The sequence below is a fragment of the Vipera ursinii genome, assembly GCF_947247035.1.
Source record: "Vipera ursinii genome assembly, chromosome: 7".
In the NCBI taxonomy this organism is placed as follows: Eukaryota; Metazoa; Chordata; class Lepidosauria; order Squamata; family Viperidae; genus Vipera; species Vipera ursinii.
The window spans coordinates 36467231-36479703 of record NC_139521.1 but is presented as its reverse complement, the minus strand read 5'-3'; the positions used below and the strand labels follow the sequence as shown (position 1 = coordinate 36479703).

The window sequence follows — 12473 nt, the reverse complement described above, 5'->3', positions numbered from 1 at the left end:
ATATTATAAAACTTGATGTTCTTCTCCCTAGTCTGAGAATCTTGGAAGATATATCAACATATATCTTGCGTGGAAGATAGTTTTTCATTACACCAGAGAAATCAACTGCATAATGTCTGCTAAATTAAACCATTTTTTTCAAGAGATTTCTGAAATCTGAAAATTACTGTTTTGATGTCTGCAAATCTAAGCTCAGTCTAAACAGAAACCACTTCTGTTTAAATGACTCACAACTTGGAAGGAAGGCTTGTCATGTACACAACATACTTTACGTTAGCATTTATATTACTTTGGCTTCAGAGATTTGCTTACACTTAAAAAGGCAAGAGTTTTAAAGCAGTAAAAAAATTTATTTTAATTTTCGACACTCAGTACATGTGATCAATACATGTGACCTTACCAAAGAAATAAGATTGCTTCAAGACATTTCTAACCAAATTTCAGCCTACAGCAAATGGTTATACAAATCAATCTCTGGACAACAGATTATTTCGAAGTGCTAGCATCTCTAGCTACAACAGCATGTACTGTTCCTTAAATGGCTTTGGGCAAGTAAAATATTCCATATACAATGCAGAATTAAAATATTTTATCCTTGAATTTTCCATATTACCAAGTAGAATATGTTTTCATAATTACAAAATTACTAAAATCTTTCCCCCTTTAAACCAGCATTTTGCTTTCTAAACAAATATCTAATTTGACATTTTGTTCTCCAGGTTTACAGATGATTATTCAAGGTCCCTTTCTTTAATTTTATGAAAGGGACAAAGGATATCTCTGAAAGATCATTGCCAACCTTAGACTAACAATTACTAAATAACAAAGAACTATCAGTTCATTTGTTGGGTTGTATTAATAACAAACCAAACCATAGGACTTAAAACTTCCACCTATACCAGAAAGCAGAGACAATTTTTAACTGTATTAGAGCTCATTTCTACAAATAAGAGATTTTAAAACTCAGAAAAATAAAAACTGAACAGGTAATTTACAAGAGCAGACATGCACTATGCTGTTTTAAAATTTGCAATGGACAATTAAATGCTACCCAAGAAATAAGTATCTTTCTATTACGAAACAATCAGATTTTATTGAATTCAAGAAGGTCAAAGAAAACCTATCTGCAGCCAATGGGAAAATGTTAATAAATCTGTTACTGATGAATGTAGTGAACAGATTTGTTCCCTATAGCATTTACCGATTAAAGTACACATTGATAAATTATCAGTTCAGGATATTACAAAGCAACATAGTACATTTCTATAGCCTCTTGCTCCTTTTAAAATAAGCACATCTACACTTTTTTCTCCTGTGCTCTGAAGCACTTCTATTTTGAGTCGGATAAGATCCTGTAGCTACTGATACTCTAAGGGGACTGTATGTTTGAATTTTCTACTATGCTGATGTGTGTTCTTTGTAAAGGCTAAATAATATAGCTAGAGAAAAACAATTTAATTCTGACATGTATGTGGAGAAGATGAAAAATAATATTTTGGACAATGTAATTATGCCTGGAAAGGAAACGATCAGACTCATTATGTTCCACAATGAAACAAGTAGACAACCAAACAGAAACAGTATCTCCTTTCAATCATTTACTAAACTGAAGTACAGAGATAACAGAGAACATATAGTACATGTGGCAGTTTTTCTTTAGTCCCGAGGGGAAAAAACTTTGATAAAACATGCATAATGAGAATATTTTATTCATGAAGAACATGACCCTATTTTCTTCTGTGTTTGTCTTCCATCATATACATGGCAAAGGCAGCATGCTGCATCTAAGTCATTTATGCACACCCACAGTCTCAAGAACATATCTATGAGTATTAAAGGTTGCAATCATTTATTTATAAGCCCCTGAGCAATTTTTCCCTAGAGTTAGGTGAAAAAGGCAAAAGTGAACAAGACATTTCTTGTTCTTTAAGTGCTTTGTGCAACAACATTTGGAGAAGTTATTTCTGAAGTCCTTTTTCTTTAACAAGGAGGAGCATAGTTGGATCTCCTGTTCCTGAACCTTGAACATGTTATAGATATTTCTCAATGCAGTTCATCCCAGTTGTATTTCATACACAGTGAAGCCCATCTGCATTTTTATAGCTTTTTGCTCTCTTAATCCATGTTTTCAGTTCTGCAGTGTGTGAAGGAAATGCTTGAAGGGAGAGTGTCTCTTCACAGTGGTGTCATCTGGGTGACACAGTGGGGCTGGAGAAAGAGCTGGAATTTCTTGGGGACTGAAAGGCCATTGGTGGAGTACCAGGGGAGAGTTTTCTTGGGCTGCAAAGGTCCCCGTTGTGCAGCTTCCACAAAAGTTCTTCATTTTCCATCGATAGGCGTTTATTTACCTTGGATTCTTTCTCCAAAGATTCTTGCAAAACTGCTTGCTCAGTGGAAAGTTGCCTGTTTGGTTTAAAAGGGAAATTATAAATGAGACCTTCTCAACTTCAAATATTTTTATTTATTTACTTATTTATTTTATTAAACTTATATAGATTGGCCCTATTCTTCTTTTAGAACATTCAAAAGCTATAAAGGATTCCACCCTTCCCTGGGTGGGTAGTGGTGCTTCTTTCAAAATCTATGAACTCTCCATTGAATTAGCAGTAGATTATCCCCCTTTCAAAATTACAAACTTGGACAAATGAAGGTTCAGTTCAGCACAGTGAAATCCTCAACTTATCTCTCATTTTCTTCAATCTCATTGGTGCCCATCTATTAGAGGAAACTTATAATACTATTAGAGGAATAATACAGTAACTGTAATAGGATTTTCTACTCAGATGCTTGTAGAACAACTAATTTTTCACAGGGAAAAAAAGCTGGGAAACTTTATCATACTCCACTCTCATTCCTCTTAGCTTAAAGTGATACTGTCATTTTCATGCTTAAGATGGAAAGGGAGGTAAAATTGAGCAATTTTCTATACCCTCAAATGATAAGAGTATGAAACCTGGAGCCCCTGGAGTTGTAATAAATAAATGTACACACAAAATGTTTGTCTCCCAGATGTAAGAGATGATAGCAAGTAAACAAAGATATTGTTTGATTGTCCCCAGAGAACATTATTTCACTGTACTGGCCTTCAAAAGATGCTTCTACTTTTAGCAATATAGGCACAATCTATTGAATAATTCTGCCAGTTTGAAGCAAATGCATTTTTATGCAGTTGGTGCTACTCTTGTTTATTTGAATTTCAGTTCCACTTTATTATACTAGATTTAGAACAGCTTGTATCATGGCTTTATCTGCATATGTCTATCATATTAGGGTCAAATGCACACTTCCCCAAAGTGAGTTTTAGTGTGGCTGCCAGAGCATGACTGAATTATAATTTTTAAATGGGTCAGAGGATAAATATTATTAAGTATAACAGGAATCATTATATTTCTCTATTTAGTTAATTTAAATCACATTCAAGTTTATTTACTGCAACTATATTTATTCATCCTGGTCCTGTTCATTTTTTAATTACTATTCTTGACATGTCACTCAAAGTCCAAGGCAATTCTGGAGAAAGTCTGCATGCACCCTGTTCTAAATTCCCCCCATGAAGCATAGGAATCTAGAGATTGGCCAGCTAGAATTGAGCTTTTAAAATACCTGGAAAGTTCCATATGTTTGTCCATCCGAGCTTTTAATTCTTCATTCTCCTGCTGAAGTTTTCTCATTTTCTCTACCAGGGCAGTGTTGCTCTCCACCTTGGATAAAAATTCAAATTCCACATTTTTGGGGGGGGGTTTCACCAACATAAGGGAATATTTCTCTAATGCAGACATGTCAAATTCGCAACGTCGCGCAACTTATTGGGACGGTTTTGCCATTGCCGGTAATGAGGTGGGTGCAGCTTCTGGATAATGCATCTGGCCCACGGGAGGGCAGTTTGACAACCCTGCTCTAATGCATCAATGTTGCTAATCCTCTGAAGCATTTTTGCTAATTCCAACTAAAAAGTTATCCTGAATGTTTATTTATAAAGAGTAACCTAACAATGGGAAATAACTCTGTTGGTCTGTTGCCCTTGACAAAGTACACCACATATAGTTTTTAAACTGCTACAAAACAAATGTTTACAACAAAATCCAAAAGACTGAGAGTTTTCAAATGGATCAACAATGTCTATTAGAACAATGCAGGACACTTGTAGCATGATTCTTTAAGTACAAGTCATGAATGCAAAATAAAAATATGACTCCAATAGACTGAGAAATATTTTTGGCCTCAAGACAGAGTATTTTAAGCTCAAAAGTCAGCTATCAATGAAGATAATTGTTCTTTCTGATTAATAAACAATAATTCTTAGACCAAGTTAATTATCATTTTGTTCAAGTTGTATAAAAGCAAGAAATAATGTATATTACATATTTTAAACATTCAGACAACTGTGCTTTATCTTCATAATATTAAACAAGCAGTGCTTATATTCCAAAAAAGGTAAAGTGGATAGAAAATCACAGTTGGCCTCCAGGCATATTGTAAATTCATGGCTAATAATGAAATTGAACCAGCAACTTCAATTTTAGCTAGTCAGTCAACAGGCTTTACATGGGATCACAAGCTTGTGCTAAAAGCTTATCCTCTCTCAAGATTAATTTTCCTTCCTGAAATTAGTTACAGGCTAATTTATATGTATTTGTCCCATATTAGAGAACATTTTTGGTGCCTGTTCTCAATTTCATACTTCAGTGATTTAAATCTTTTTGCATTGTCAGCACAAAATGAGATTTTGGAGGCCAGCACTTCAATGCAAAACTTACCAGTTTTTCCATCTTCAACAGTCTGTTATCTTGCTGATGCAATTTCTCATTCTTGATCTCCAATACTGCTTTCAAACTTTCCAATTCTTGTTCCAGATACATAATCTGAGGATTTTTCTGAAAATTTATATACAGAGATGCTTAGGAAGGCCCCTCAAAACTGCCATGTGTTTTACATTAGGTATATGATATATTGCAGTGGTGGCGAACCTTTTTGAGACCGAGTGCCCAAACTGTGACCCGAAACCCACTTATGCATCACTGGGTGCCAGGGGTGTGGCCACCGAGTGGGTGATGCTCCAGCGACCCAATCCGGGCATCAGAGGCCTGCAAAATCGGCCGTGGGGGGGGGAGTGAAATCGCTCTGCAGCCCTAGATCTGGGCAGCAGAAGCATTTTGCAAGCCTCCGATGCCCGGATTGGGCTGCTGGAGCATCGTAAATTGATTGGCTGAGGGGCCCCCGCAAAATCGCTCCGGAGGCTTAGCTAGACTTGTGCTGCAGCTGCCTCCACCATTCAGCCAGGATCCGCCCAGCTCTTGCAGCTGCTCCCTCTCAGTACAGAGAGAAAGAGAGCAAGAGCGCAGGAGCACGTGAGGAGGGGGCGGGGTAGCTTGGCCCCACCTCCCTCTTGGGTGATGGCATGCGTGCCCACAGGGACGGCTCTGCGTGCCGCCTTTGGCATGCGTGCCATAGGTTCGTCACCCCTGATATATTGACTGGCTATGGATTTTCTTCGCTACACTTGGGGGCGAAGGGAAAAAAAATATAGACACTTGCAAACCACCATAGAACCCTTCATAAGCACCTACCTGGAATGGAGAAATTTATGAAAATTGTATTTGTATTGACTGCAAATATCCACGCACTGCCCAATTCCAAACAAACGTTACTTTTGTAACTCCACAGGGATTAAGCTATGCTGAGTGATATCTTTTATTAGGACCAACTCAAATGACACAACATGTTGTGCAGGCTTTCGAGTTACCCAGATATTTTACCAGATAAGAACTCAAAAGTTTACACATTCTTCTGCATCAGCATTTTAAAACTTATATTTTGGATTTTCTCCTATCATCCTCCAATCAAAATGGCTAAGATAGTGTTTTACCTATATGCAGATCATATTCAGAGGCTGAGGTATGCAGCATTGCATAAGGCAAAGATCTAAATGGAATTCATAACCATAAACGTGCTTCAAATGGAACGCCTTGGTTTTAGGGATTTTGCTGTCAACAGGAGAACTTAGCAGGAGTGATTGAGCAGTGTGCCCATATAACCACTGTGCATTATTCTATCAAATGTTGGAATGCCTTAAATTGGGTTATTTTAGGCGGTAGAAGAGGGAGGACACAGCATCCTGTCTGAGTCTCATTAAAGCAGCCATATCTGTTATCTAGGTTCATGAGGCTGCAATAGAAACATTATCCTATGATTCTGCGTGCAAAATAAATACTTTGAATTCAGCTATGCATGTTTCACTATACTTAACATTCATCCATTTGAAGTGACTCACTGATATATAAATGGTATAAATGTTGTTCTTTCCTGAAAATGCTTTGCTTTGGCATTTGTGTTACTTGTCCTATTTATTGGGGAAAAAAATAGAACATTCCCCAATATTTTGGACAAAAAACATTTTTGTTGGATCAGGCACTTCCCAACAGCTTTTGCAGAGAATGTTGAGAGACAAAACCTGAAGTAGACAGAATTAGGATTTCAGTGATATGGTGGTAGTGCTTCAATGGTCTTAAGGCAGGGGTGAGCAACTATGGCCCTTTATGACCTGTAGAATTCTGGGAGTTGGAAGTCCACATAGGGGCCATAGTTGCTCACCCCTGTTTTAAGGGATGAAACTGTACCTTAAGCTTCTGCAAGCTTTGCATAGTTCCTCATTTCCCCCACTCCACCCAGCACAAAGTATAATAAGTTTATAGTCTGTACTCTATGAAAGTATTAAATCAATTGCAGCTTCTGGGCCATGTTTTTGCACCCAGTCACAGGGTTTGAAAAGAGCCTGACACCAGTGAAAGATTTCTACATTTATAATATTTATAATATATACAATCCAATACCTTACTTACACAGTTTGTTTTTTCTTTGGCTATTCGTTTTTGTTCTTCCAACTTGAGCTTTTCATTTAAGCAATCATTTTCACTTTGTAATTCAGCTATTGTTTTCTGAAACATTAAATACAGTCCAATATAACAACTGAGCTTCTAACATAAAGCCAGGAATCATTTTAAAAAAATACTATCAGAATAAAGTAAATTGGTAGAAGTCAGAAATAAATATGTGCTAAGATTCTTAATACTAAAAGCTGTGATAAAATCTGTTAATCCAACAGTATAAGCAATAAATATGTTTAATAAAAACTAAACTGCTGTACTATATTAATAATGGCCAAGTATAAATAAGGATTTTTAAAAGAGAAAAGTAAAGGTAACATTTTCAAATAGTGGAGGAGCATAATCTTGAAATAGTTCACAGAACTATGTATTAACAAACTTAAAAAAAAATTCAGACCTCCAGTTCTTCTTGTTTCTCATGGAAAGTTTCTTCAAGTGACTTTCTTTCTAATTCATGGGCAGCCTTGAGTTCTGGAAAAAAATTAGAAGTTTATTATTATGAGGAAGCTTCCCTAACATGCCTTTATTACAAATCACAGTAGCAAAAGATCAGGTTACATTTCAGTTAGAAGTAGAAAAATCTTGTATCCGTAAAAAAAAATCAGGCTTTTGAATGATTTTAGATCTCTTTCTAAATATAACATACTTAGTTACAATCAGTGCTTTTTTTGTAAAAGAAAAAGGTGCCGGAACTCACACGTCATACAACCTGCCTTGCCTACCCTACAAGGTTCCATCCAAAAAAGGTGCCGGAACTCCGTTCTGAGCGTTCTATGAGAAAAAAAGCCCTGGTTACAATCATGGGAAAGAAATGAGACAATTTACCCGAACAAGAAGATTCATATTCCTTCTTCAACTCTTCTATCTTTTCTGCATGACTGGTTTCAAGTTCTAGCTTAAAATTTTCATGTGTTGTATTCAAGTTGTCAACCTAAAAAGTAACAATATTTATAAAATATTTAAAAAAACAATATATATATAAATTTCACAATTCTTATTTGGGGACAAGAAATAACTTGATTTTCTTGAACCCTATATAAATGCAGCTTAAAAACAAATTACAAAGGCAAGTCAACCAACCAAAACTAAGCCATTGCTATGGCATTACCAGGGCTCTGCATTCCAGGAGATCAGTTCCCAGCCTCTCCAGATGCTTCAGAACATTCTCTTAAAGAGCACCTAATTAGGGAGGGAGCATCTTATCAATTCAGAGAGTCAGTTTTGTGCAGTGTTAAGATACTAGGCTAGAAACCTAGTGCCTTCTAATTACACCTTAGGCACAAAGCCAGCTAGGTGAGTGTGGTTCAGTCACTCTTTCTCAGCCCTAGGAAGCAAGCAATGGCAAGCAACTTCCAAAAACCATGTCAAGGAAACTGCAAGAATTTCTCCAGCCAGTTTCCAGGAATCAACACTGACTCAAAAGAATGCATGCACGCACGCACACACACTAAGCAAACTAACTCTATAAGTGTTTCACGAGCCCACAAAGCTCATAGGGCTTTGGCCTAACATGGGTTAATCATGGTTTGCAACATGAGGCCATTCTAGAAGGCTGCTACATTTCAATGAAGTTCTTTACTGCAAAATGAACAATAAAGTTGACTTTGTGAATATTTACATATTTACACAGACACTTTTAAACTCCTTCATTGCCAGGGTTCCAGATGAATGCATTAATGTAGAAGCAAACCTTAATTAAATATTGCAACAATTAAGCATTATGCTAAGAAAATGCTCCATCCAACTCCAGCTCCACTAACCTGCTCCTGAAGTTGTGCTTTGTATTTTTCAGCTTCTTCTATGCAGATACTCTGAAGTTTTTCACACTCAGCTGTGTAGAACTGTTTCAGCCGCTCTTCTAATTCCAATACATCACTTTGGTGCTGTTGGTTCAGCTTCTGCACAAACCCTTCATAAGCTGCTTGCAATTCAGCTCGGTCCTTCTCCAATTTCTCACAGGCGGTGGTAGTAGTGACTTGATACGATAAATAACAATAATTTCTTCTTACAAACATATCTTTGCCTTCTTTTTTTTCAAAGAAAATACTCAACACAATAATTTCAAACAAAATTGCCAGGGAAGAGAGGAACAGTATACCTTTAATTTACTGAGGGTTAATTATTTCCAGGTTTAATCCTAAGCCTACCAAGTTTAAAAGAGGATTGAATAGCAGCTAATAGAAATATCTTGCAGGAAAGTTGAAAAGCTACTGATAATCTTGGCTATATTACCAGTCATTTACAAGATTTACAGTTATGTACATCATCCCTCACTCTTTCCAAATACGTAGCATCTGTATCCAAAACAATACCGCTGATTCAAGACACGTCTCAAATAAAGGTTTAACAAGGCAATAAGATTTTTTTCTAGCAAAATCTTTCTCAGTGCTATCAAGTTGCTTAAAATAGATTTCTCCCTAGAAAGGACACAGTCTACCTAAATGATGTTTTTGCCTTGTGGGATACATCCAATTTCTCAGGAGATTCCAGTACTACTGATCTGAACTTGCTACTAATTCAAGCAGTGGTCCCAGAAACCAATGTTGGGGAATCCATCCATGTGCGATATTGCAAGTGTCCAATTCTTTGTCATATTCTTTCACACCTTTGCAAAACTGCTGGGAGAAATTACTAGGTCATGAAGCATAAAGATTTTTCAGTAGAAGTTCCTTACTTAGCAGAATTCTCCCTCCCCTACCCCAAAATATGCAGCCCTGCTATTCAAAACTATATGGAAGATTGTGTGCACTTCTGATCTATAACTTTGATCTCTGGTAATTATTCTACACTGGCAAAATTATATTTTAAACTGTTACATTGATAACACAGTCTTTTTGGACAAAATTCTTCAAACTTTTAAGTGGTTGATATGTTTTTATTATGCTTTTCCTTTAGTTCAGTTCTTGTGGATTGTTTCATTGCCTAGTTTTTGTGCTTTTCTGGGCAAAAATATGGTGCACATACAAACACACACACACATTCACTTTTATTGATAGGAATAAACATTTTAAAAGCTGTCTTGAGAGTTTCCAATTTGGTAGCCATAGAGCTCTAATAAATAAGAATGCTTTTTATAAATTTAATCCTGTTCCTCTGTCAAAGGACAATTAAGGAAAAGTCAACTAAATGAATGTGATGTTAACCTAATATGTTAACCTACTTTTTCTTTTTCCCAGGGGATGGACACAGGTGTTCCTGATAAGTATGAATCAATAAATTTCATCATCTAATCCTGGAAAATGATTATTGACTGGTTAATATATATAGAATTACTATATGCTCTCCCCAAATGAACAATGAATTTTCATTAGCACTGATGATGTTATCTAATTTAGGTAATGAAACGTTTGCAAGAATACAACCAAGCTCAAGAGAGCTCTTGAGACTCATTAATGAAGAATTTCTACAACTTACCATTTAACAAGCTATTGCTTGTACTTTATAGTTCTGCTATAATTATATGTCAAGGAAAGTGAGAAGTGATGGCACATGTAATTATTTTTTAAAAAGTGATGTGACCTCAAATACATCTGTGTCTTGAGGTAAGCCAACTCAGAAAGCAGACACAAGAAAAACTAAGATTCTACCTTAGGGGTTACTTATAAACAGTGCTTTTTTTGTAAAAGAAAAAGGTGCCGGAACTCACACGAGGTTCCATCCAAAAAAGGTGCCGGAACTCCGTTCTGAGCATTCTATGAGAAAAAAAGCCCTGCTTATAAATCTTGACTCTTGACAACCTGATATCTTCATGTTTTCCAAGCAGTTTCTGCACATTTTCTTCAAGGCCTACATATTTGGAGGCAGGGATATATGGTATTCCTCAAATCTCTAGCTTTTAACTGTGGGATAAAACTTGAACTTTTGTTTTCAGTGTGACCTCAAAAGCTGAAATTATCAGCATGCATCAGCCAGATGTACTAAACAGGAACAATCTCACATAGAGCACCAAATAGTCTAGTGCTATAAGAAGCAGAAACAGAAAAACACCTGGAGGGCACTAGGCTGCCTGCACCTGATTATTGGATATTATCAAAAACATCTGGAAGGGTCCAACTTCCTGAAGAAGAAAGGAAGGACACATGAAACAATCTCGTCATTCTGGGATGCTTTCATACCTTTCCAAGATGAAATTTCATGCATATTAAAGAATAAGAAAATTATTTTAAAAATTGATTTAAAAAGAATCTGATGCAAAAAGCTAAAATATGCTTATTTATTTCAAAAGGCACTAATCCAGTCCTAAATAAGTCAGATTGTTTGCAGGCCAGAAAATTGAGTTGTGGAAATTATTTTGCCTCTTCACCAGGGAAACAGAAAATATTACTTGGCTTAATAACCAGTCATCATGGTTCCTATTTATCTGCTCCATTAAGGCCTCTACCATATGAAGGAGGATTAGGAAAGGGAGGGTTCCTTCTTTCATTTGCCATGGAAACTGAAAAAGAAAACATGACTATCACCTGCAGTTTGGACAGTTTGGACCTGTTTTATTAGCTCCTCTAAACCAGAAAACAAGTGGGGGAAAAGAGAGGAAGAAGAACATGTATGGTGCTGGGTGACCTTTTGCTAGAGAAGGACGGACATCTGGCTTGGCAAAACAATTTCAGGACAGGACAAGTATTTGGGGAAAAAAGAAGTCAACAGAGGTTTTTGAATTCAAGAAACCATATACTAACTATAACTGATCTTAGTCAAGGACTTGATCATAGCATTTTGGGCCAATTATAAGTGCTGACATTTTCAAGGAGATTCCAAATAGAAAATACTATAGTACAGGGGTCCCCAACCCCCAGTCTGTGGACCAGTACCGGGCTGCGGCATGCCAGCAACTGGTCCACACAAGCAAGCAAAGCCCCATCCACAGAATGCAGGTAGCACACAAAACCACGCACCCTCTGGTCTGTGGAAAAACCTCTCTCCATAGAACTGGTCCCTGGTGCCCAAAAGGGTGGGGACCTCTGCTATAGTAGTCCTAATTTTAGGCAGCTCATAGCTCTCTGTCAGTCTAGCGAAGTAATTCTGACAACCAGGTGTACTACATCTATTGTTATTGTAAGGTTACCTTAACAAAATCTTGGAAGACTGAAAATTTTTCTCCCCTCCTTTCCTTTTATGCTCTGGAAAACTAAGGAGCATTTCTTCTGAAACATTTCCCACATATTTTCTACCCCTCTTCTGTGAGCTGAGATACTTTTTGCAGGCCAGCTGTCCTGTCTGTGGCTCTCCCTCCTGCCTCCCAACATCATTCCCAATATCACTATACTAAGTGTAAGTGCATTACTCTTTCACAGGAAAGCCCTCCTTGTTAGCCCTGGCCTTCCACATTGACATCTTAAACCCACTAATATACAGCAACTTGAATCTTCTGCAGGAATATAATCCCCCCTAATCTCTGTTGAATCCTTATTTCCTACTTTATTGTGCTCTAATTTATCTAAATCCATTTGTTTGTTTTCTCTTTGTCTGTTAATTGACATCAAAAACTAATTGAGCATGTGAATATTTTCTTTGGATTCCTATGGAAAAACTGTATTAGATACCACCAGCACCCTGGTATCACAAAGCAGTAGGCAACTTCACATAGCATAG

General features: G+C 36.8%; 1 protein-coding gene across 4 annotated transcripts in view; it reads right to left on the bottom strand.

Moving 5' to 3' along the window:
• Positions 1-335: 335 nt before the first annotated feature.
• Positions 336-12473, bottom strand: part of MTUS1 (microtubule associated scaffold protein 1) — a 117675-nt gene continuing 105537 nt past the window's right edge. For all 4 annotated transcript variants that reach the window (XM_083367719.1, XM_083367721.1, XM_083367722.1 and 1 more), the window contains 7 exons: positions 8645-8859; positions 7710-7815; positions 7282-7355; positions 6840-6935; positions 4758-4874; positions 3604-3701; positions 336-2403 (listed from right to left, as the gene is read on the bottom strand). In XM_083367719.1, the coding sequence (XP_083223845.1) occupies positions 2187-2403; positions 3604-3701; positions 4758-4874; positions 6840-6935; positions 7282-7355; positions 7710-7815; positions 8645-8859 (923 nt within the window). In that variant the 3' untranslated portion in view covers positions 336-2186. The remainder of the gene's footprint in view (positions 2404-3603; positions 3702-4757; positions 4875-6839; positions 6936-7281; positions 7356-7709; positions 7816-8644; positions 8860-12473) is intronic.